Source organism: Bos indicus x Bos taurus, chromosome 17 (assembly GCF_003369695.1).
Source record: "Bos indicus x Bos taurus breed Angus x Brahman F1 hybrid chromosome 17, Bos_hybrid_MaternalHap_v2.0, whole genome shotgun sequence".
NCBI lineage: Eukaryota > Metazoa > Chordata > Mammalia > Artiodactyla > Bovidae > Bos > Bos indicus x Bos taurus.
In genome coordinates this window covers 69,731,163-69,755,547 of record NC_040092.1, presented here as the reverse complement: position 1 = coordinate 69,755,547, position 24,385 = coordinate 69,731,163, and the positions used below count along the sequence as shown (strand labels likewise).

The 24,385-nt window shown below is 38.0% G+C and overlaps 1 protein-coding gene and 1 long non-coding RNA gene across 2 annotated transcripts; both read right to left on the bottom strand.

The window, feature by feature from the left end:
• Positions 1-6,440: 6,440 nt before the first annotated feature.
• Positions 6,441-14,295, bottom strand: FGB (fibrinogen beta chain). The gene is made up of 9 exons (XM_027513501.1): positions 14,087-14,295; positions 13,842-13,862; positions 11,113-11,304; positions 10,479-10,662; positions 9,282-9,509; positions 8,661-8,774; positions 8,177-8,302; positions 7,681-7,966; positions 6,441-7,083 (listed from the first exon to the last, which is right to left on the bottom strand). Exons 1-9 carry the CDS (start codon positions 14,189-14,191, stop codon positions 6,852-6,854), a joined length of 1,488 nt encoding a protein of 495 aa, XP_027369302.1. The 5' UTR covers positions 14,192-14,295; the 3' UTR covers positions 6,441-6,851.
• A 1,341-nt stretch (positions 14,296-15,636) lies between these two features.
• Positions 15,637-24,384, bottom strand: LOC113875084. The gene is made up of 3 exons (XR_003506148.1): positions 23,631-24,384; positions 23,476-23,533; positions 15,637-15,738 (listed from the first exon to the last, which is right to left on the bottom strand). It is a non-coding gene; the product is annotated as an uncharacterized LOC113875084 (long non-coding RNA).
• Between the last annotated feature and the right edge of the window lies 1 nt (position 24,385).

Below are 24,385 nucleotides of genomic sequence, written 5' to 3'. Positions count from 1 at the left end.
TAATGTCTCTGCTTTTTAATATGCTGTCTAGGTTGGTCATAACTTTTCTTCCAAGGAGCAACTGTCTTAATTTAATGGCTGCAGTCACCATCTGCAGTGATTTTGGATCCCCCCAAAAAAAGACTGCTGTTGTTTCTACTGTTTCCCATCTATTTTCCATGAAGTGATGGGACCAGATGCCGTGATCTTGGTTTTCTGAATGTTGAGTTTCAGGCCAACTTTTTCACTCTCCTCTTTCACTTCCATCAAGAGGCTCTTTAGTTTTTCTTCGCTTTCTGCAAGGTGGCAGGGCCTTAAAGATCACAGAAGGCAGTGGTATGGTAAGGAATTTGCACCTGGGGAAAAGAGGCAAATTAATCATTATCTGAGAGTTGGACATTCTGTTTTCCATTTCCACATAGTAAAAGCAACACTTCAAAACCACAGAGGCAAGAACATTTAAGACACCCTGCCAGGTTTGAGCTGAGAAATGGTCAGTCATCTCCCTCTTCATCAGCTCATTGCTCAGGGTGGCTGCATGTTGATTGCAACAGGGCATTCTGGAAAATATTTGCTAAATCCACCTTTGACTCTATCTGCAATAGGTCTATGACCTTAGGTTTGTATGCCTACATAAGCGCTTGCAAAACTGCATTAAAAATATCTCCTTTTAAGAGATAAAGCAAATGTAGCAAACAATTGTTTAATCTAGGTGAAGGGCATAGAGGTATTCATTAAACTGTTCTTATAATTTCTTCGTAAAACTGAAACTTGTCAAATAAAATGTTGTTGGAGAAATAAATATAATTCAGTCAAAAGACAAAGCCAAAAAACATCACCTGTTGTTAGGAGAGAAATGGTGCAATGGTTACTATTCATACCAGTTAAAATGATTTGCATAAGCTTAAGACCCAGTGTAATCACCTAGGAAATAAAATACTTGAATAAATCGTGGGTAATATCATGCTCCTGATTGCTGTCTTATATACTTAAGAACAGTTAAAAATTCATATAAAAGATGATTCTTCTCATAGAAAATTGGGGAAAGGACCTAAAAAGAAACTCTCAAAAGAAGATAGTCAATGGTCATTAAACATCTTAAAATCTTGCAGTCGCACTAGTAATTAAATATGTGAAACTTAAAGCAATTGTCAATATTTTAATCAGCATTCAGCATTCATGAAGGAGGAGAAAATAAAAATGCAAACACCTCTAATTCTGTGTGCCAAAGGTAAATCAGTACAATCTTTATGGAGAGTTAATTGGCAATATTGTAATTTAAAAGCACTTAGAATGCCAAAATCCTTTATTTTCTCTAGAAATTCTGCTTCTAGGAATTTATTCTAGAAGGAAGTAGATAAAAACTTATAGATAATACAGATTATATTTTACATGCAAAAATATGCTAATCACAGCATTGTCCTTATTAGAACAAGGTCAGAAAAATCTAAATGTCTAATGAGAGACATTTGTTTAAAAAAAAAGAGTATGTGGCACATGATGGAATATCATATGGCCATTAAAAATCATATGATAGAAAATTATAGAAGAATATTAAGTAACATGAAAAAATTTCTATGACACAATGTGAAAACTTCAAGTTCTAAAACATGCACAGGATAACAACAGCAATTAATCAATCTATCAATAATAACAACAAAAATCTATCAAGATATTAATTGCTTCCCTGTTGAGTGCTGAAATTAGAAATGATCCTACTTTTTTCTGTATTTCGCAAAACATCTAACATGTTTAACACAACATCTGCATAACACAAAACATCTACACAACATGGCCCATGCTGCGTAGGGCCACCCAAGGCAGACGGGTCATGGTGGAGAGTTCTGACAAAACGTGGTCCGCTGGAGAGGGGAATGGCAAACCACTTCCATATCCTTGCCTTGAGAACCCCATGAACAGCATGAAAAGGCAAAAAGACATTATGCAGTCCATGGGGTCGCAAAGAGTCAGACACAGCTGAGCGACTGAACTGACTTATTTACCTTTAATGCAGATTACATCATGTGAAATGCTGGGCTGGATGAAGCACGGGCTGGATGAAGCACAAGCTGGAGTCAAGATTGCACGGAGAAATATCAACAACCTCAGATATGCAGATGATACTACTCTAATGGCAGAAAGTGAAGAGGAACTAAAGAGCCTCTTGATTAGGGTGAAAGAGGAGAGTGAAAAACCTGGCTTAAAACTTAACATTTAAAAAACTAAGATCATGACATCTGGTCTCATCACGTTACAGCAAACAGATCAGGAAAAAAGAGATACAGCGACAGACTTTATTTTTGGGGGCTCCAAAATCACTGCAGATGGTGACTGCAGCCACGAAATTAAAAGATGCTTGCTCCTTGGAAGAAAAGTTATGACAAACCTAGACAGTGTTCTAAAAAGCAAAGAGACCACTTTGCTGACAGAGGTTCACATAGTCAAAGCTATCGTTTTTCCAGTAGTTATGTATGGATATGAGTGAAAGTGAAAGTTGCTCAGTTGTGTCCAACTCTTTGCAACCCCACAGACTATACAGTCCATGGAATTCACTAGGCCAGAATAATGGAGTGGGTAGCCTTTCCCTTCTCCAGGGGATCTTCCCAACCCAGGGATTGAACCCAGGTTTCCCGCATTGCAGGTGAATTCTTTACCAGCTGAGCCACAGAGGAAGCCCATGGATATGAGATTTGGACCATAATGAAGGCTGAGCATCAAAGAATTGATACTTTTAAACTGTGGTGCTGGAGATGACACTTGAGAATCCCTTGGACAGAAAGGAGATCAAACCAGTCAATCCTAAAGGAAATAAACCTTGAATATTCATTGGAAGGACTGAAGCTGAAGTTGAAGCTCCAATACTTTGACCCCCTAATGTGAAGAACTGACTCACTGGAAAAGACCGTATGCTGGGAAACATTGAGGGTAGGAGAAAAAGGAGACAACAGAAGATGAGATGGTTGGATGGCATCATCAACTCAATGGACATGAGTTTTACTATTATCTAAAGTAATAGTACTACTTTCATTATTTAAAACCATAATTAGGGTCTTCCCTGGCTGTTCAGAGATTGTGACTCTGCACTTCAAATGCAGGGACTGCAGGTTCGATTGATCCCTGGTCAGGGAACTAAGAACCCACATGTGAATTTGTGTGGCCAAAAAAAAAAAAAAAAAGCAACAACCCACAATTGATGTTAAAATAAACAGAACTTATTCCCTTTCCTAGGTTTAGCCGTAACACACCAGCACACTGTGACTTGGTGCAGAGCTGCACGGCAGAGGAAACTCAAGGAGGGATCATCAAATCACACGGCACAGTGTGGGGGTGCATAGTGTTCAGAACCACAGCTTCAGCTCTACGTACAAAAAGGTAGGTAGCATCTCTCATTTGTTTCTACACCTCAGAAAAACTAAAAGTCCAACTAAAGAATCACCTGAGACTGATAGATACCAGAGTAGAAATAGTGGTTCAAGTATTTGGGGATCATGTTGCTAAACCCAAACTGGATCTTAAACATAAGCAGTGGTTATCTGTGAAGTCACGTAATCTCAAAGATGACCTCTTTCTCTAAATATTGCCTCATAGTCACCACTTGAGTGGAAAAAGTGCTAGATAAGAAAGACAGGAGTCTCTGGAGAATGCAAACACAGCCTGACTCACTTGTTCTGAAGTCCAGCCACTGATCAGAATCTCTTAGGGTCATTTATTTAAAAAATATTTTTTTTCCATCTTCCCATGTAGAGACTCTGATGCAATAAACCTAGGTTGAGACCAGGAACTCTGTGTTCTAAATAAGTTCTGCAGGTTTAGATGATCATTGTACATGGTATTTCAGTGTGCAATGGTTAAACAGAAGTGTTGGCTCAACTACTGTGGTTTGTGATATGTTAGATAATCCATGTTTTTGCCCCACATATGTTCATTTTAAAAAACAGGCCTTTAGTTATATTAGTTATCTGTTTTTCCTTGGTTCCTAAATGCAGAGGAATGGGAAGTTTATGTCCCAGGTTCATATATCCTTCATAGCTCTAATGAACTATATATGCTGTGCTGGGTTTAGTCACTCAGTTGTGTCTGACTCTTTGTGACCCCATGGACTGTAGCTTGCATGCCTCCTCTGTCCATGGGGATTCTCCAGGCAAGAATACAATACTGGAGTGAGTTTCCATGTCCTCCACAATTTGTTTTATACTTTCAGTCTTAATTGTATAAGAAATATGTTATAGTTCTCATGCGAAAATATGAAATTATTAATTTCAACTCATTTTTTATTATCTTCATAAAAGTCATGAGCTAAAGTTTTTAGATACTGTTTTATATACTCTAACAAGGGGACACTACCTTTTGACTGTATTTAAAAATTTAAAACTTGAATGGGCAAAAATCAGATATGTAACATTTTTTACCAAATGATACCTTCAGTTCAGTTCAGTTCAGTCACTCAATCATGTCCGACTCTTTGCGACCCCATGAATCGCAGCACGCCAGGCCTCCCTGTCCATCACCAACTCCTGGACTTTACCCAAACTCACATCCATTGAGTTGGTGATGCCATCCAGCCATCTCATCCTCTGTCGTCCCCTTCTCCTCCTGCCCCCAATCCCTCCCAGCATCAGGGTCTTTTTCAATGAGTCAACTCTTCGCATAAGAATGCTTATTTCTTTCTAGATAGATATTACGTATTACCTAGGTGTGATCTCCATGTTTCTGATACCTGTACATTAACTAAGAATTGACCACAGGATTATCTCCTTTAGTGGGTTTTAATCTGTGGCTTTACTTTAAATTCTAGGAATTCACTCAGTCCTGAGTACATAAGGGGATTGAGCAAAGGTCTGAGGGATATTGCACCTCCCCATCCTTTTTTCCTTGGGCTTTTGCTATACTCAGTCTTGCTTAAAAACGTCTACTTTCAAGTATTTTGCATATTGAGTTTCTATGTGTACCTTTTTTTGGAAAATGTGTTCTACGTTATAAAAGGTCTATCCAAGATCTTAAAGAAAATCCTAAAGGAAATCAGCACCAAATATTCATTGGAAGGACTGATGGTTAAGCTGAAGCTACAATACTTTGGCCACCTGATTTGAAGATCTAACTCATTGGAAAAGACCCTGATGTTGGGAAAGATTGAGGGCAGGAGGAAAAGGGGACAACAGAGGACGAGATGGTTGGATGGCATCACCAACTCAATAGACATGAGTTTGAGGCAACTCTGGGAGACAGTGAAGGACAGGGAAGCCTGGTGAGCTGCAGTCCACTGGGTCACACAGAGTCAGATGTGACTTAACAACTGAACAATAAGGTCTTAATAATATAAGATTTATATATTTTAATATATATAAATGTATACATTATATAATATTTATAAATTTATAAAAATCATACTTTCTGACAGATGATTCTGGAATCAAAAATTAATAAGAGCTCATTACTAGCAAAGGAGAAAGATATGTAGACCTAACAAATGGCATTTAAATTAAGCCTTGAAAATGAACACCAATTTGTCAGATGGTATTGGAGGAAAGATGCTGTTGACAACAGGAACATAATATTAAGGGGCCTGCCCTTTCCTGGCATGGTGAAAAATTCACTGTGACAAGAATGTAGGTGTATGGTGAAGGGGGACAGGGGCAGAAGACAGTGCTGGGACCAAGTAACAAACCATTTTCACTCCCAGCTAAGAAGCCTGGATTTTAACCCTTAGATAACAACAAGCTAACATTAAGTAGGAAAGTAACTTGGTCAGAATTTTCTGTTTAGCACAATTTTCTATTTTTAGTACACTTAATATACTCTGTTACATTAATTTATTATAACAGTAACAGCTTGAATATAGGTAGGGATGGGACAGAACTTATGGCAGGGAAACCGGATAAAAGGTAAGGTATGATGAGGAGTTAAGAGAGTGATGGCATTGCCATGATAGAAATGAACATTTGCTTAGATGCAGAGATGACCACCACGGGCTTCAGGACACTGCTTCCATGAAAATCAGGGGCAATGACACTGCAGGAGGGAAGGAAGCCAGAGGGTCAGAGGGTTGTCCCAGGGCAGATGGAGAATACAAAGGGAAAGAAAATTTGAGTTGACATACTCATTTCCCAAGAAGTGGAAAGGAGAAATCCACTTCTGTTTTGGTTCTGCTGTGACCACGTGTAAAACAAAAACCCAATTGAGGCCAGTAGGCCAAATTTCCAGGGGCAAGTGCTGCTTGTTAGCTCACTGTTTCCCTCAAAAACCAAATGGAGAAGACTTGACTGGGACTGTGCTCTTGGTCTCTCTGGTCCTCAAGTCTACCTCCCTGCAGAGCAGTGACTTTTCGTGAAGCAGGGTGAGACGCTGAACCTTCAGGGTGCCCCAGTCAGCTCGTTAGCTGCTTGAGGTTGTGAACGCTTCTCTCTGCTCACAGCTTCAAAGCCTAACTCAGTGACCACGTGGATTACAAAATAAGACACTAATTTATTGTAACATAAACCGGTTTAATGAATAAATCTTTTTGAGTTTTCTGTGATAGATCTTACATAAATAAAGAGAGGTTCAAAGTGGATTTTAAACACATGATTTTACTTCACCTCAATTTCTCTTCCTAATTTGAAACTTCTCACAATCCACTGGAATGGAAATTATGAACACTGACTGTCCACAATCATCCTTTTAGTTACTTCTTGGTACACAATGGAAATGACAAATATGAAAGAAAACCATGTGCTGTTTTTAATGTCATTTGTCCTAAAAACTTTTTCTGAAAACTCACACCAACTACATTTTGATAGCTTTAGAGAGATATAAGGTATGAAAAAAAATTTCTGATAACATGATATATAAAAATGTTATTACATGTGGAAGAATAATACTCTGTGTGGGGGGTACTATTGCTCTGGGAAGTAAGGCCTGATCTTCATGGACATCTTCTTCATTGAGTACCAGGAGCCCTGCCAGTTCATCCACACCACTCCATCGTCTGTGCCGTGCTTTGCCATGTCCCAGGTGTACGCTCCACCCCAGTAGTATCTGCCATTGGGATTGGCTGCATGGCATCGGTTATACCACCATCCACCACCATCTTCTTTAGAACACTGCTTTCTGGGATCTGTAGTTTTCCTGAAAGGAAATTTGTTTGGAGTTATTACAACTGCAGTGCTCTCAAGTTAATTCTTTGCAAAGCCCACAGACGAGTACTGGGTGCAATATTCCTTCCCTCTGATTCTATATGGAAAGTCACAATAATGCACCAAGGGCTTTCTGTGCCCTATAGCAAGAAAGGGAGATGACTGGGCCCATGTGGCAAATTCACCAATATTCATTATGTTATCCTGAAATGATAGCTTTCATATCTCTTAGTGTTACAGATTCTTAGAAAACAAAATAGAGGTTTCAAAAGACACAGTCTATGATAGACATACAGAAATCTATCTCAGTACTCACTACTTAGAAAGTAACTGTGCTCAAATTACAGTTGTATTTTTTATGGTTATGTAATGTTGGGTAAATTACTTAATCTTGCTACTCTTCATGTGTAAAATGAGGACAGCAGTGGCCACCTTATAGCTGAAGTGCTTCAGAGAGAGCTTAGTACAGTGCTGGCATACAGGAACTACCCAGGAAACGAGAGTCACTAGTCATGTTTGCTGTCATGAACGACTCCAGGCGGCAACATGACCGTGGCACTGAAAGCAGGAGAGAAGCAGCAGCACGTACCAGCCGTCGTTGTCTCTGTCGTATGTGCTGAAGAACATGCTGTTGTGGATGGTCATGGTCCGGTTTTCTCCCACCAGTTGAGAAGCCCCTTCTATGAGGGCATTGCCAGCTGTTCCTTTGTATTTGCTCACTGACAGTTGATATTTGTTGGCCTCATTCTGTACAGTAAATCCTTCATAGAGTGCCGTCACCTTATCGCCTTTCCAGTCCTCCATTTCAATCAAAAGCTTTGTGGGTCCCATATTGGTAAGCTGGCTAATTCTGTCATTTCCGAGCCAATACTCACCTAAAGGAAAAAGAAAATAAAATCTCACCAAAAATAAAACCTTTGAAAGCAAAAAACTGCCTTTCCCCTCTTATCATTAGCTTTTATGCTCTTTTTGTAAATACTTCTTAACCTCCTAAAACTCCTAAAAGCAGACTACCAACACTATATTTTTTAAACGGAAAAAAATCTAAATAAAGAATGGTCTTATTTTGTACTCCCAGTTGTTACCTGGTACACCACAGTATTTCTTCCCTTCTGCATTGGTTGCAATATTTCCAAATCCTTGTTTATATGGATCCCATTTCCTGCCAAAGTCAACACTACCATCTTGACGGTTCTGAATTACTGTCCATCCTTTGGTTGAAAGAAAACAAATAACACATATTAACCACTAACAAATAATGACCCTTTGGGGGCAATGTCTGACTTCCTTGTCCATTTAATTTATGCCCACTGATATTTAGTGTCCTTAAATAGATATAATAAGGAAATAAATGTGAAAGGAAAACTTGAAAAATCTTTGGAAACTGCAAGTGCTTTATCTTTTACCCAAAACTGTGAATCATAAATATTTTATAACTTCTAAAATATCAGATTGAATTCCAAATCAAATGGCTCATTGTTAGTTTTGTTAAAGCTAGATTTTATTTCCTGGCATTTTATGGTATCAAAATAATTTCAGCATAATAGTCAAAAGCTATCAAACACGTACCTCCTTTTTCCGTTTTCATATCACAGTATACTCTATATGGTTTGCTAGAATCCTCAGGCTGAATGAGGTACATTTCAGATGTTTCACCTCCATTCCTGATGATTTCCTCACATTCTGCAATCATAGGAGAACAAATTGTATTTAGGGAATACAACATCATTACTTTGTATTTAGTCACCAAGTTTGTAAGATAACTGATTACTAAAGAATGTTTTATTTTAGATATTTGAGGATAAATGTTACAGAAACTGATGCTTCCTCTTACTAAAAATCACACTCGTAATCTTCCAAGGGAGTGAAAAAGCCCTTCTCCACCTTTTATATCTTGATATCCATAAACTTCCAGAACACATGTGATGGAGAAGTCCCTGCATCTATCCATGGTTCCCATCTATTCAAGCAAGTATGTACATTACACCCATTGAGCTACCAGCATCATCACGCTGCTTCCTACTCTTCAAAAGCTGGTGAGTGCATTAGGTATGCTGGGGATATCTTCATGATGTGCTGAGAGGTACTTAGGATCTGTTGGGGGAAATCTACTGAACTTGTTTCAGTTCTCTTATTCTTAGAGAGTGTGAATTCTTCCGTAACCTTCTAGAAATATATTTAACTAGTTACCTTTGCCAGACACCACAGGAATATTGCAAGTAACAGTACACGGGGTGCGGCAGTATTCCATCTGAGTTGAGACATCCGATTCTAATTTTTGTATTTTGCTTCTCAAATTCTCCAGAATTGAACGGAGCACACGAAGCTTAGTTGGGATATTATTCTTCACAGTCTCATCTATATATAACTGGTGCTTTTCCAGATGTGAGGAGTACTCGTTTACTACATTTTCATTATCTGGAAAAATTGTGTAGGAATGGTTAGCGTTTTCTCTTGACAAAAAATTAAATGTATTCAACTATACAATCATGATTTTGATTTTGAGAATAGACTAGACTCGGGCATCGGGCAGTTGTGATATGTAGTTGCACTTAGGGAAAATTATTTGGTCCATGGCATACATAAATTAACATAAAGTATAGTCACTACACTAGTAATTTACCTTAGATTAAGGTAAAAATTAAGCCTAATGATATATTCAATAAGTTGTTTATTTATTTCTTTGATAAGGAAAAGAGGAGAAAGCAGAAGTTCCATCTCAGAAGTTCAACATCTTATAGAGTACATACACTTAATTTACTTATCCATCTCACATAACTGCAGCAGAAATATGCAAGAGAAATGCCATGATTCCTTTGAAAAAATGTCCAGATTTGGGTAGGCTACTCCCTGAGACACCTACGGCCAGTTCAGTCACTAGCTGATTCCTAACCACCAGGCCAATACCACTCGAAATTCAGATCTCAAGTTTCAAATGATGGGGTCATTATTTGCAATTCAACTGAAGATATCATAGACATGTATATTTAAAATGTCAAAGGTTAAATCTATAAATGGTAAATTTTCACTCTGGGAATATATTGTCTTCAGAGTCATAAGTTTCTTATTGAATAAAAATAAGGACTCACAGTAAAAATTTTCACAGAAAATCATCCTTTCTGATGCCAGACTGGGAGTTAGAGTTGAATAGTGCTTACAAACTATTACATAGTATTACAATACTATTACTAGTATTACAATACTATTACTATTACAAACAAGCTGCAGGTGAAGATGCCTAAGTGAGGACCTTGGGGTAATCAGGCTCATACTGAACTACCCAGGCTCATCTAGAGACCTGGATCTTCTCAGAACTGTGCGTTCCCATGGCACTCTGACAGTTTCAATTTTGTAATAGAATCAAACAGAAACCACAAGGATATCTACCTTGTACTTGATTCTGCCTTCCTTTCCACATGTTTTTTAGCAGAGTTATATATTGAAAGGTGGAAGAAGAGGTCCGGGAAACAGAGTCCACAGTATTACGTAAATCTTCTATACTCTTTCGGATTGGTCTCTCCTGTCTTACCAAAGTATCTTGCAACTTACATCCTGTAGGACACAACACACCCTATATACAAAGAAAATAGCCAACATCAGATGTAGGATTGAGGTATTTGCAAAACAAGCACATAGTGAAAATTCAATGATATCTTTCTTTATATAAGACCAGAAGTTCTAGACTCACCATTATAATTCTCTGAAGATTAAAAATAATCCTTACCATAGAACAAAGGTAATTAGGTATGAAAGTATTACCACCTGAACAGACAAAGTGGGCAAGTATGAAGAAGAGGGAACATCCTGTGTCCTGATTTGTAATCTTGGCTGCAGACCAAAGAAAACTAGAAAAGCACCCTTAGCCCAAGGCCCAGTAAGTTTATGTTCTGTATTTACATCCAAAAGAAGCAAGCAAAATGACAGTGATGGTAACGTGGGTCAGTGCTCATCAGGAAGACACATGAATGCGGGCTTCTCCACACGGGAGGCCCACGGCGGTCAGAGCCATGAGTGCACCCACCAGATCCGGGTCCGCGTGCAGGCAGCCATCAGCGTCAGGGGGCTTTCTCTCCACTTTCTTCTGGCCCACAGTTGCTGTGGCGGGACGAGCCCGATAGCCACCTCCGCTGATGGGAGGGGGCACAGGTCTCAGGCTGGGGGCCTCTTCCTTCTTCTTGTCATAGGGCCGATGACCGCGGGCACCCAAACCTACCTTCAGGGGGCCAGGCAGAAATAAAACGAAGAGTGTTGTGGAAAACTTGAGATGTAGTATTCCAACAGTCTCATTTTATAACTTAGGTTAGTAAACTATGATTTGCTTAAGGACCATCAACTGACTAGCTATTGTTGGCAAATCAATAGGTTCCTCAGGTCTCTTTAGTAAGAGCAGAAAGAAAAACAGTGCAAAGAGCTATTGTACCTTGAGGAGTTTTAAAAAGAGTCCTTAAAAAAAGTTGCATCAGATGATGAATAGCAATGAACTCAGATTCCTGAAATCTATACATTAGAACACACAAAATACTATTAAATCTATACTGTCAGGAGGAAAAAATGTTCTCAAGCCACTTGGATTACTAAATTCCAGTAATTATCACTTTTAATTTTTATGAACTGATTATTTCACTAGCTCTTAGTTAATAATACTTAAGTGGCAATATAGATTTATTAAAAACAAATGTATTTGTAATAAGACACCAATTGACTCTAACACGTTTGTAAAGGAATAAGGTATTCTGGAGTCAGACTACTTGGTTTCAAGTCTTGGCCCACACCACTTTCTAGTTCTAAAGACTGCGGGTGAATTACTTTATCTCTAAAATAAAGGTAGTCATAATATCTGCTATATAAGATGATTTTAAGGATTAAATGACTTACTGCATGTGACACCCTTAGAAGAGTGCCTGGCACATATTAAGTTCTCATTATTATCTTTATTGCAATCACACATAACAGTAACAGATACTACAGTGTAAGTGGCTTTTCCACTACTAACTCCAATCTTGTCTATTAACAAAATTGTCAAATCATTCTCATGAAATTTCTTACATGATTTCTTTATCAAATGCCATGATTTTCTCATTTAAAATAATTATTTCATTTAAATAATTCTTAGGTTATGTGCATTGCAATGAAATTATTTGCTAATTAAAATACAACATTAAAAGATAGTGAAGTGGAAAATATGCAATACAATGCAAAAGTGCTGGCCTGGATTAACTTTATTATCATCATACGGTCTTTGTCAGTAATTACACCTTTCAGGTAGAGAAGGAAATGGCAACCCACTCCAGTATTCTAGCCTGGAGAATTCCATGGACAGAGGAGCCTGGTGGGCTATACAGTCCATGGGGTCGCAGAGTCGGACACGACTTAACAACTAAACCACCACCACCACCACCACACCTTTCATTTTCAGGGTTTAATTAAAAATTAACAAAGGACTAGATTTGCACCAGAGACTAAGCTCAGCTATCTGGTGGGTCTAGAGGTCACTGAATGACTGTATTTGGAATTTTACTATCATTTATTCAGTAAGAGACAATACATTTAGTAGGAGAGTGCTAGGCTTTAAACCTGGCCAGATTCCCCTGCTTAACTTCTGAAATTAAACTACAGTATGTTATGTGTAATTGCAATAAAAATAATCATGTATGAAGATTTGTAGGAAATATATATTGTTTTGAAGATATATGGTCACAGTCAAAGATGGTCTGTTCTAACATAAATTTTATGAAATGTGATTCATCTGTTTATTACAAATCAAATTATAACAGAAGTACTTTCTTTTTATTTAGAGTATCATTAGAAAGGTAGCAATGGTAATCTAGCTTTACTAGAGAAAAGGAAATGAAAAATGTTTAAAAGAAATTATATGAATATTTAGGTTTATGAAGACCACTTATTTTTTAATAAGACCACTTATTATTATTTAATAACTAAAACTAGAAAATCCAGTTGGAAGGATAAATAAGTAAACTATCTCTGTGTATTTTAGTCAGTGAGCAGGAATGTAAAAGTGCTTAGCCTACTGCTTTATAAAAGTTGACTCTTACACATTCTTTACATTTTTCTTACCTAACTCAATTAACCATATAACTATCTTTTTATATGTATACTTTGATAATTAAAAGGAGCTATATATTATTTCAGGAGCTATATATTAGGTTCCATTTAAATTCAACAAATGATCCAAAATGAATCACTTCATTTAATTACTTTATTCACTGTGCACTTTTCTTTCTAGTGTGGCAGATACTATGTTATATACAGGTAATTAGATCAGGAGTCACCTGATAATAAAATTTAAATTCTTAAAGTGTCATTTTTCTAAATGTATTTTTGTATTTTGACATCTTCAAACCAGTAGGAGTGATACTTGAGGCAAAACTGTTCTATAAATGAATAAACTAAATGGAGTGCTATATTTCATAACCATTAACAATAACAATATATAAATTTCTCAATAAAAAACAATTTTTAATCTTCTATCACAGAATGTGATCTATTTTACTTTTAGATTTAGTTCACAATTTTCATTTACCAATAGCCAATAATTTCAGGAGCTACATATTACCTTGCTTCACCAAAAAGCTACCCAGCAATTACAGCTTTTTTCTTTTAAAATACTGCTCTTTTATTTTATAGTCTGTGAAATTTTCAAGTTTTTGTTCTCAGATTATAAAAACATATTGCTAGAACTAAATGAAAATCATACTACTCGGGACAACAATCAAGAAAAGCACATCTTACCTTAGGTCTGTCATCTTGTCCCTGGGAAAATAAAGGTGATAAAGCAGAAAATGAGAAATTATTATTTTGTTTTTATGTAAGAAATACTATACAACATTCTTTAAATAAAATAGGTCCTAGAAATTAACAATTCAATTTCATAACTAAAATCAATGCTAATTTCATTAAAATTCAGATATGATTATGATTTGGTTATATGTTATATTAATAGTGTTAGTAAGAATATAATAATATGTAAAAGTCACCTCGTCATAGTCAGTAGGAAATTGGGCCTGAACTATAAAAGCACAGAAAAGTAGCAGTAATAGATGTTTCATGGTTTTAAATTTTTCGAAGTTGCAAGAAATCATCCTTCGCTTTGGACTTAACTGAGAGATCTTCAGTCCTATATATACCTGAATCCTCTGTTAGCTATCCCTTTTCAAGTGGTTACCTTCCTTAGTTAACATTTAATTTTTTGGTTCACTTGTTGACTGAACCATTTTATCCCTTAAGCAACATCTTCCCAGCAAGACTTATTTACTTGTCATACAATTGTTCTCTGTCGGCCAAGTTTAGTAACACCAAAGTTCCTCAGTTCATTTAATTGGACAATATGATGGGAAATTGGGACATTCCTAAAAGAGCTGTGTATTATATTTCCTGTAAATTAATGTGGATGCTACACAGGCTCCCAAAGAATGTGTGAAGAAAAAAATACTTTTAATCTGAGCACAAAATATTGGACCTACTTACAAGGCACCCACTAACACTGTGAACTCACTAAAGGTTTACCATAAATGTTGTTTGGAGGTAATCCTGTAATTTAGTTTTTGAAAAGGCCACTAAACTCAAGAATTACATTACCATATGTTCATCTTATCTTTCAGACATTAATCAGAATAGCAAAATTAATATTCATGCCTTATGCTACGATAGACTAACATCAAAAAGAAAATGCAGTCATTATTTGCTCTAACCAGTTTTCATATTTTGTTCTTTATTGATACATTAAAATTTTCAAATAATTGTAAACTGTATTAAAATGATTAGTAGATTATAGATTCCTAAATGAAAATCATTATTATGGTGACTGGATAGATATTTAAAATTTATTTTATATTATCTTTAAAACAATGTTATTTTAACATTAGTGAAGCCTTCATTTAAAGTGAAAAGAAAGTGAAAGTCTCTCAGTCGTGTCCGATCTATCAGGGAAGCCTTCATTTACCTATTCTAAATATAAGTTCGGACACTAAATGTGTCCCATTTCCTTTCATGATTTCCTATAAGCTAACAAATGCATCTCTCTTATCTTTTCATTGTTTTTTTGCAATCAGGATTAACAACTCTTACAATAATCAATAGGAAAACCAAAGCCAATGGTGTAAATCCTAGCAAGTGTGCTGCTTTACAGCATTTTCTGGGTTTTTTGGTATGGAAAGTGAAAACTTTGTCATTCAATTTTAAGTGATTTTATTAAAAAGACCCAGGTTTGGATCTGAAGAGTATGTTTTAAACAATGCTTGGAAACGGACTGCTGATAATGGAATGAGACACATTAAATTTCTTTCTTCTCTGGATAGCTTAAGTTGCATTCCTAAATCTTTTTAACTCAGATTTATAGAATCAAAGTATTGAGTTTAAAATAAGAAAAATAATTGACTGAATTATTCCAAATTTACATCTCATTCATTGGGTTTCCCTGGTGGCTCAGATGGTAAAGAATCCACCTTCAAAGCCAGAGACCTGGGTTCAATCCCTATGTTGGGAAGATCCCCTGGAGAAGGGCATGGCAACTCACTTCAGTATTCTTGCTTGGAGAATCTCCATGAACAGAGGAGCCTGGTGTGCTGCAGTCCATGGGGTCACAAAGAGTCATACACGACTGACAGACTTTCTTAGAAGAATACACACTCTGAGGAAAACAGATGTATGTATCTGCATGTTAATTAGAATAAGATGCAATAATACTTTCCTTCAAAATGTAACTGAGAAAAAGTCCATTTTAACCATCTGGACAGGGTTTTAATGATGTCAGACTTTTGCTGATTTAAAACGATTGACTATGTCAAGAAAACTAAAAATGCTTTTTCTTTTGAGATAACATTATCACATTATTACTTCATTTTCAAACACTGACATTACATCAACTAGCAGTAGGACCATTATTTAATTTCCAGAGGTCTGTTAATTTTTAAAATTCCTTCTAGTATATTACAGTACCTTGCATAACATTAAAGTGAAAATTCCTTTACAGTCTCACTTTTCTGTTCTGTTCTGACAGGCATTCTAACCATTATCACCAGGAAAGTGAAGGAAGCTACTAGAATTCACATTCCATAAGACTGAGACAGAACATTCATTCCACAAATAGCTCTTGAGGGCTTTCTATGTGACAAGCAGTGTAATAGAAGCTGAGGATACACTGGTGAATAAGAAATAGTAGGCATTTGATTAAAAAAATCATAGAAAGAGTGAATGAACTATCTTTTCATTGAAACAGGCCTCAAATGCCAAGTTCTAATAATCACTTATTTACTTTAAATTCTAAAAATGATGAAACACAGGCTCAAGAGGTTAAGTAAAGAACTCAAGGTGTACTGGTACCAGGACTTGACCCATGTCTGTCTAATCAGACAGTTCACACTCTGTGCCCATTACAACATATTGCCCAACAAAACGAAAACATGGTAAAGATATGGCCTGGGTTTGCTGTTGTTGAATTGGCCAGCCATTTTTTCTTGAGACTATAGTGTCTTACCCTTTGTTTTCTCTTACATTTTCATTGTAATATGTGAGTGTGGGTTGGATATTCATATCTGTGTGAGAGGCATGACTGATGGAGTGGTAATAACTATGAGTTTAAGCCTAGTTATTGCTAGAGTTTTCATAGAGTTTTATACAGCTATACTAACACCTTAAAGTGTGTAATATTACACAGTAAATTTCTGTATTTTCAGTGAGAAGAAATACATTTGCAGAGATTCTGCTTACTAAAATACTTCATTTTTTTTTTTTTTTAAACGTTGATGCCATTGGTGGAGGAGGAAGGGAGTACTATTTGTTCAGTTATACTTTTAGATCAATAGTGCAGGGTTCTTTGTTGTAGCTGATCCCCTTACGTAAGTCAAGGGCAGTAAATCAGTGACAGAGAAAACAGAAATAATCCGTTCTGCCCAGCAGCTCTCTGGCAAGAAGGGTGGACTTGCCGGCACTGATCGTCAATGCATTTGTCCTTGATACAATTCAAGTCAGGCTCAGTAATAGCACACAAGGCCATCTGTGTTCATCAAATGTTTATGGAGCACCTACCTTGTGCTAGAGGCCAAGGATACTTTAGTCACCAAGATAGACAAGCACCCTGTCCTCACAAAGCTTTGTGTTTAGAAAGGAAATGAAAGTGAAGTCACTCAGTTGTGTCCAACTCTTTGCAACCCCATGGACTGTGGCCTACCAAGTTCCTCTATCCATGGGATTTTCCAGGCAATAGTACTGGAGTAGATTGCCATTTCCTTCTCCAGCAGATCTTCCCAACCCAGGGATCAAACCCATGTCTCCCGCATTGTAGACAGACACTTTACCGTCTGAGCCATTAGGGAAGTCCTTGTGTTTAGAAGGGTAGACAAAAATAAAAAATTGCTTACATGTGCTGAACCTGAAACCCTGTGCCAAAGCAGGAGAAATGTGAAGCTTTGGGAACAGTAACTTACAGACCCAAAACTTCTTCCCAGGGAAAAATGACTTGAAAAGGCTTTTGGACTTGAAACTTGTGGTTTGAGTGACTATATAGTTATATCAGACACCTGGCACATAATCAGTTCAGTTCAGTCACTCACTCGTGTCCGACTCTTTGCGACCCCATGAATTGTAGCATCCCAGGCTTCCCTGTCCATCACCAACTCCCGGAGTTTACATAAACTCATGTCCATCTAGTCGGTGATGCCTTCCAGCCATTTCATCCTCTGTTGTCCCCTTCTCCTCCTGCCCCAAATCCCTCCCAGCATCAGGGTCTTTTCCAATGAGTCAACTCTTCACATGATCAGATCAGATCAGATCAGTCGTTCAGTCGTGTCCGACTCTTTGCGACCCCATGAATCGCAGCACGCCAGGCCTCCCTGTCCATCACCAAATCCAGGAGTTCACTCAGACTCATGTCCATCGAGGCAGTGATGCCATCCAGCCATCTCATCCTCTGTCGTCCCCTTCTCCTCTTGCCCCCAATCCCTCCCAGCATCAGAGTCTTTTCCAATGAGTCAACTCTTCACATGAGGTGGCCAAAATACTGGAGTTTCAGCTTTAGCATCATTCCTTCCAAAGAACACCCAGGGCTGATCTCCTTCAGAATGGACTGGTTGGATCTCCTTGCAGTCCAAGGGACTCTCAAGAGTCTTCTCCAACACCACAGTTCAAAAGCATCAATTCTTTGGCACTCAGCCTCCTTCCCAGTCCAACTCTCACCTCCATATACAACCACAGGAAAAACCATAGCCTTGACTAGACGGACCTTTGTTGGCAAAGTAATGTCTCTGCTTTTGAATATGCTATCATGCTTCGCATGATAGGTTTTGACAAGTATTAATATCCATTGAACTAGTTTGTGAACATAGAATGAGTGAATGATTGAATGAACAGAATTAAATATTGATTCTCTTTGTTTAAACTGACACAGGCTTTGAGAACAATATTAAATCATTGTTAGTCTCTGTATGGTCTTTTTGTTTGTTTTCTTGCCATGAACCATGGTTTGAGAACCACTAGCCAAGGAGAAATTAATACTGAAGACTTAGACCAGAGCGTTGATGGGCAAGCCTGAGACCAGGGTGGCAGTGACAGCCATGATTGTTTAGCAATGGGAAAGCACACTGCAGGGAAGAAGGGTAAGATAGCTCTGTCTCCTTGGAGAGTTTCCTTCTACTGATTGGTCAATGCCAATTTGCTTTTCTTAAGGAAGCTGATAGGTGTCCCTGGCGGCTCAGGCAGTAAAGAATCTGCCTGCAATTCAGGAGATACAGGTTTGATCCCTAGGTTAGGAAGTTCCCCTGGAGTAGGGAATGGCTACCCACTCCAGAATTCTTATCTGGAGAATCCCATGGACAGAAGAGATTTCTATCGATATTAAAAAGCTGATATAGACGATGGCAATAATGAGACAAATAGGACATTTCTTTCCCTTCAACACAATGCTGATCACAGGAGCTGGAGAAAAGACAGAGATGCTGTTTTACTTCTGTCCCATTAGACTCAAAACCACAATGTTGTGACAACCATTTTGGAATTTGGAATGCCACTCCCTTCTCTTGGAATGACCCCTAAAATGCAGGAGTGCAGCTCCTGTGGTCCTGTTAGTGATACCTTGTGATACCTTGACCTTCTAGCCACAGGTGACTCAGTAGGGGTAGATCCCTTACCCAGGCCAGCCCTATCAGCTTCTCTTCCCCAAATTCATGTTTGTGAAGGAAATAAGCTAAGAAAATAATCAGGTTGATTGGCTAGATGTATATTTATGGCAGCATTCTAGAGAGAAAGTCTACCAACATCAACAGCAGAAGCCATCAAAACTTCTAAACTTAATCATTTGACTCTTCTGCCAAATCTCTGAGAAGCCTTACTCAGTGATCAATGCAAAGAAATAGAGGAAAACAACAGAATGGGAAAGACTAGGGATCTCTTCAAGAAAATTAGAGATACCAAGAGAACATTTTATGCAAATATGGGCTCAATAAAGGACAGAAATGGTATGGACCTAACAGAAGCAGAAGGTATTAAGAGGTGGCAAGAATACACAGAAGAACTGTACAAAAAAGATCTTCATGACCCAGATAATCATGATAGTGTGATCACTCACCTAGAGCCAGACATCCTGGAATGTGAAGTCAAGTGGGCCTTAGAAAGCATCACTATGAACAAAGCTAGTGGAGGTGATGGAATTCCAGTTGAGCTATTTCAAATCCTGAAAGATGATGCTGTGAAAGTGCTGCACTCAATATGCCAGCAAATTTGGAAAACTCAGCAGTGGCCACAGGACTGGAAAAGGTCAGTTTTCATTCCAATCCCAGAGAAAGGCAATGCCAAAGAATGCTCAAACTACCACACAATTGCACTCATCTCACACGCTAGTAAAGTAATGCTCAAAATTCTCCAAACCAGGCTTCAGCAATACATGAACCATGAACTTCCTGATGTTCAAGCTGGTTTTAGAAAAGGCAGAGGAACCAGAGATCAAATTGCCAACATCAGCTGGATCATCAAAAAAGCAAGAGAGTTCCAGAAAAACATCTATTTCTGCTTTATTGACTAAGCCAAAGCCTTTCACTATGTGGATCACAATAAACTGTGAAAATTCTGAAAGAGATGGGAATACCAGACCACCAGACCTGCCTCTTGAGAAAGCTGTATGCAGGTCAGGAAGCAAGTTAGAACTGGACATGGAACAACAGACTGGTTCCAAATAGGAAAAGGAGTCCGTCAAGGCTGTATATTGTCACCCTGTTTATTTAACTTATATGCTGAGTACATCATGAGAAACGCTGGGCTGGAAGAAGCACAAGCTGGAATCAAGATTGCCGGGAGAAATATCAATAACCTCAGATATGCAGATGACACCACCCTTATGGCAGAAAGTGAAGAGGAACTCAAAAGCCTCTTGATGAAAGTGAAAGAGGAGAGTGAAAAAGTTGGCTTAAAGCTCAACATTCAGAAAACGAAGATCATGGCATCTGGTCCCATCACTTCATGGGAAATAGATGGGGAAACAGTGGAAACAGTGTCAGACTTTATTTTTCTGGGCTCCAAAATCACTGCAGATGGTGACTGTAGCCATGAAATTAAAAGATGCTTACTCCTTAGAAGGAAAGTTATGACCAACCTGGATAGCATATTCAAAAGCAGAGACATTACTTTGCCAACAAAAGTCCATCTAGTCAAGGTTATGGTTTTTCCTGTGGTCATGTATGGATGTGAGAAATGGACTGTTGATGTTTTTGAACTGTGATGTTGGATAAGACTCTTGAGAGTCCCTTGGACTGCAAGGAGATCCAATCAGTCCATTCTAAAGGAGACCAGTCCTGGGTGTTCATTGGAAGGACTGATGCTAAAGCTGGAACTCCAGTACTTTGGCTACCTCATGCGAAGAGTTGACTCATTGGAAAAGACTGATGCTGGGAGGGAGTGGGGGCAGGAGGAGAAGGGGACGACAGAGGATGGGATGGTTAGATGGCATCACCGACTCGATGGACATGATTTTGTGTAAACTCCGGGAGTTGGTGATGGACAGGGAGGCCTGGCGTGTTGCGATTCATGGGGTCACAAAGAGTCGGACATGACTGAGCGACTGAACTGAACTGAATGTCCTTTTAAATAGTAACAGCCCCCTCCCCCCCATTTTCTTTTAGTAAGTTAGGCTGAAATGGCTTCTGGGGTCTGCTGAACTATTTCAAAGGGAAAGTTAAGATCAACTGATTGGGAATCAAGCTGGCTTTTTTTTTTTTTTTTTAAGAAAAGCATAAATTGTGCATTAGAAGAGGAGCTGTGTTTTCAAACAATGCAATAAATCACTTAAAGTTTTATATATTAAGTATATATAAAAGTATCAGCACTAAAACTCTGTAGAAAATGAAAAAAATTTTATTTGGAGTATTTTATAACATTAAAATTTTTTTTCATTATTTAATAGCAATGTCTTGAATTAATTTATAGTATTTTCAAACTTCACTGGTGGTGCAGTGGATAGGAATCTGCCTGTCAATCCAGGGGACACAGTTTTGATCCCTGATCCACGAAGACTGCACATGCAGCAGAGCGACTAAGCCTGTGGGCCACAACTTCTGAGCCTGAGCCCTAGAGCCTGAGTGTTGCAACTCCTGAGCCTGCGTGGTACAGCTACTGAAGCCGGTGTACCTGAGAGCCTGTGCTCTGCAAGGAGAGAAGCCAGTGCACTGAGGAGCAGCCCCACGCACCGCATCTAGAGCAAGTCCGTGCAAAGCAACAAAGACACAGTGCAGCCAAAAATAAATAAACAAAAATTCACAGTATTTTCTGTAAAATGTGCCCAAGATTAGATCAATGACATAACAGACATTTATAAATTTGAATCTTCATAAGATATATTTTCATTAAAATTTTTTATGCCCTTTCATTTTTCTCATGTCTTGAATATTTTTTCATTTATTGTTGCTATAAATGAGATCTTTCCCCCATTATATGTTTTAGCTGCATATATACAAGTTACTGACTTTTAATAGGGAATAAAGGGATCTCCTATATTGGTGAATTAAAAAAAAAAAGAGCTCAACTAATAAAGGGAGACTTTCCTTAAAATTTGTACTATAGGCTTCATCCAAACAGACCTAATAATATACATTAATAAAGTATTCACCATGTGCACTTTTGCAAACAATCCTTCTACATTTATCAAGAGCAGCACTGACCTCTACTGCTCAAGTAAGGCAGCTCTGGGTATCAGCCAGGACAAGGTTGGTTTTTGTTTTGTTTTGATTTTTATTGGAGTACAACGTTGTGTTAGTTTCAGGTGTACAGCAAAGTGAATCGGTTATTTATATACATATATCGACTCTTTTTCGGAGAAGGCAATGGCACCCCACTCCAGTACTCTTGCCTGGAAAATCCCATGGACGGAGTGGGGTCGCACAGTCGGACACGACTGAAGCGACTTAGCAGCAGCAGCAGCATCCACTCTTTTTAGATTATTTTTTAATTAGATTAGATTATTATTTAAATTATTTTAGATTATTATATGCCATTACAGAGTATTGAGTAGAGTTCCCTGTGCTTTACAGTAGGTCCTTCTTAGTTATCTATTTTATATATAGTAGTAAGCATAAGTCAATTCCAATTTATCCCTCCCCCTTACTCTCTGGTAACCATAAGTCTATTTTCTCCATCTGTAACTCTGTTTCTATTTTGTACGTAAGTTCATTTGTACCATTTGTTTTAGATTCCACATATAAGTGACAGCACATATTTGTGTTTCTCTGACTTCACTCGGTACAATCTCTTCACTCAGGCAATCACTAACTAGGTCCATCTATGTTGCTCCAAATGGCATTATTTTGTCCTTTATGACTAATATTCCATTGCATATATGTACCATGTCTTCTTCATCTATATTGCCATAGATATATTAGAATCTTGTTTTCTTCTCTGTAATTTTATTGCCCTGTAACATCATGTTCTTTTATATAATTATTTCTATCTAAAAGTAAGTTATACTCTGATTTATTTTCCAAGTATACATTTTATATTACAGCATTTCCTTGCAAGGGCTGCTATTAGTGGCCACTGTTATTGAAAATTACTTCTTTAGGCCAAGTGTTGTGTTAGTCACTCAGTTACTGACTATTCTTTGCGACCACATGGACTGTCTCTGGCCAGACTCCTCTGTCCATGGAATTCTCCAAGCAAGAATACTTAAGTGTGTAGTCATTCCCTTCTCCAGGGGATCTTCCTGAGCCATGGATTGACTCAAGTCTCCTTCATTGCAGGCAGATTCTTTTACTGTTTGACCCACCAGGGAAATCCCCTTAAAGCCAAACTTACACTCAAACTCAGAGATGATTATATTTTCCAATACATGCATGATCTTAACGTTTATAATGAATTAAAAATTAATTTTTAAATGAGATGATCAACTTACATTGCTATACTTTGATAGATTTTTCTCCCTCTTAAAGCAGGTGCTCTGATGACAAGATCTGCAGAAAGTGACTACGGTTAAAGAACAGGAGAGCCAATAAAACGTTCGTCTATTCAAATTTGCAAATATCCAGTTCCATCAATTTTCCTCCTTACCTAGAAGTATAGGTACAACGATTGCAAACTGCAGAGTCTACCTGGGTATAAAAGAAAACGCCCATCTTTTGGCACCAGTCTGTATATATTAATATATAAAAATGCCTTGTCTTCAGATGTTTTTCTTCTCCCCACTTTGGCCAACTGTACCCTGGCATTGTTGAAGCCACATTTATCATTGGACAACTAGCAAACAAGAGTTATGCCAAGAGTTTTGAGAGATTAAAATTTTAAAAAACCTGTATTAGTGGAAAATAAAAGAAATGGCCAAGAGTTCTGAGAGACTTTAAAAAAAAATCTTTGGAAAATAAATTTGAGATTTTGCCACATGCTATTAAAACCAAAATATTTTGCAGAATTTCTCAAATTGAAACTGTTTCAACAAGTGCTTGATGGACAGTGTAAGTGGAATTGTTTCTGGGCGCCAAGAATACAAAGACGTCTAATGGCTTTCAGCCAAATTGAGTCAAATAGCGCAATCTGGCTACGTGCATCACGGAGGCGCCCCCTCAAAGAAGGCAATAGCGTGTAAGAGCCTTCCCGCGCTCTCCGGAAGTTCCCTAAAACTGTTAGTTCGTCTGAAGAAATCGCATTAACATTCCAGAGAACAAAGGACATGCGACCACAACCCTAAATCAAAGTATTTAAGGCTGTGAGTAGGGCAGAAAACGTTATTATCTCAAGATTTCTGCAAGAGGAAGTGAAACGCATCGTCACGCGACTCCCGCATCTTCCGCTTTGCTGTCCAGAAGCTC

Excerpts from the sequence above, each read along its gene's own strand:
- FGB (XM_027513501.1), bottom strand. The coding sequence starts at position 14,191 with ATGATTTCTTGCAACTTCGAAAAATTTAAAACCATGAAACATCTATTA. Across the intron at positions 13,863-14,086 it reads TTCCTACTGACTATGACGAG|GGACAAGATGACAGACCTAA; the intron begins GTGACTTTTACA and ends TTATTTTCCCAG. Across the intron at positions 8,775-9,281 it reads TCCTGTGGTGTCTGGCAAAG|AATGTGAGGAAATCATCAGG; the intron begins GTAACTAGTTAA and ends CTATGATTGCAG.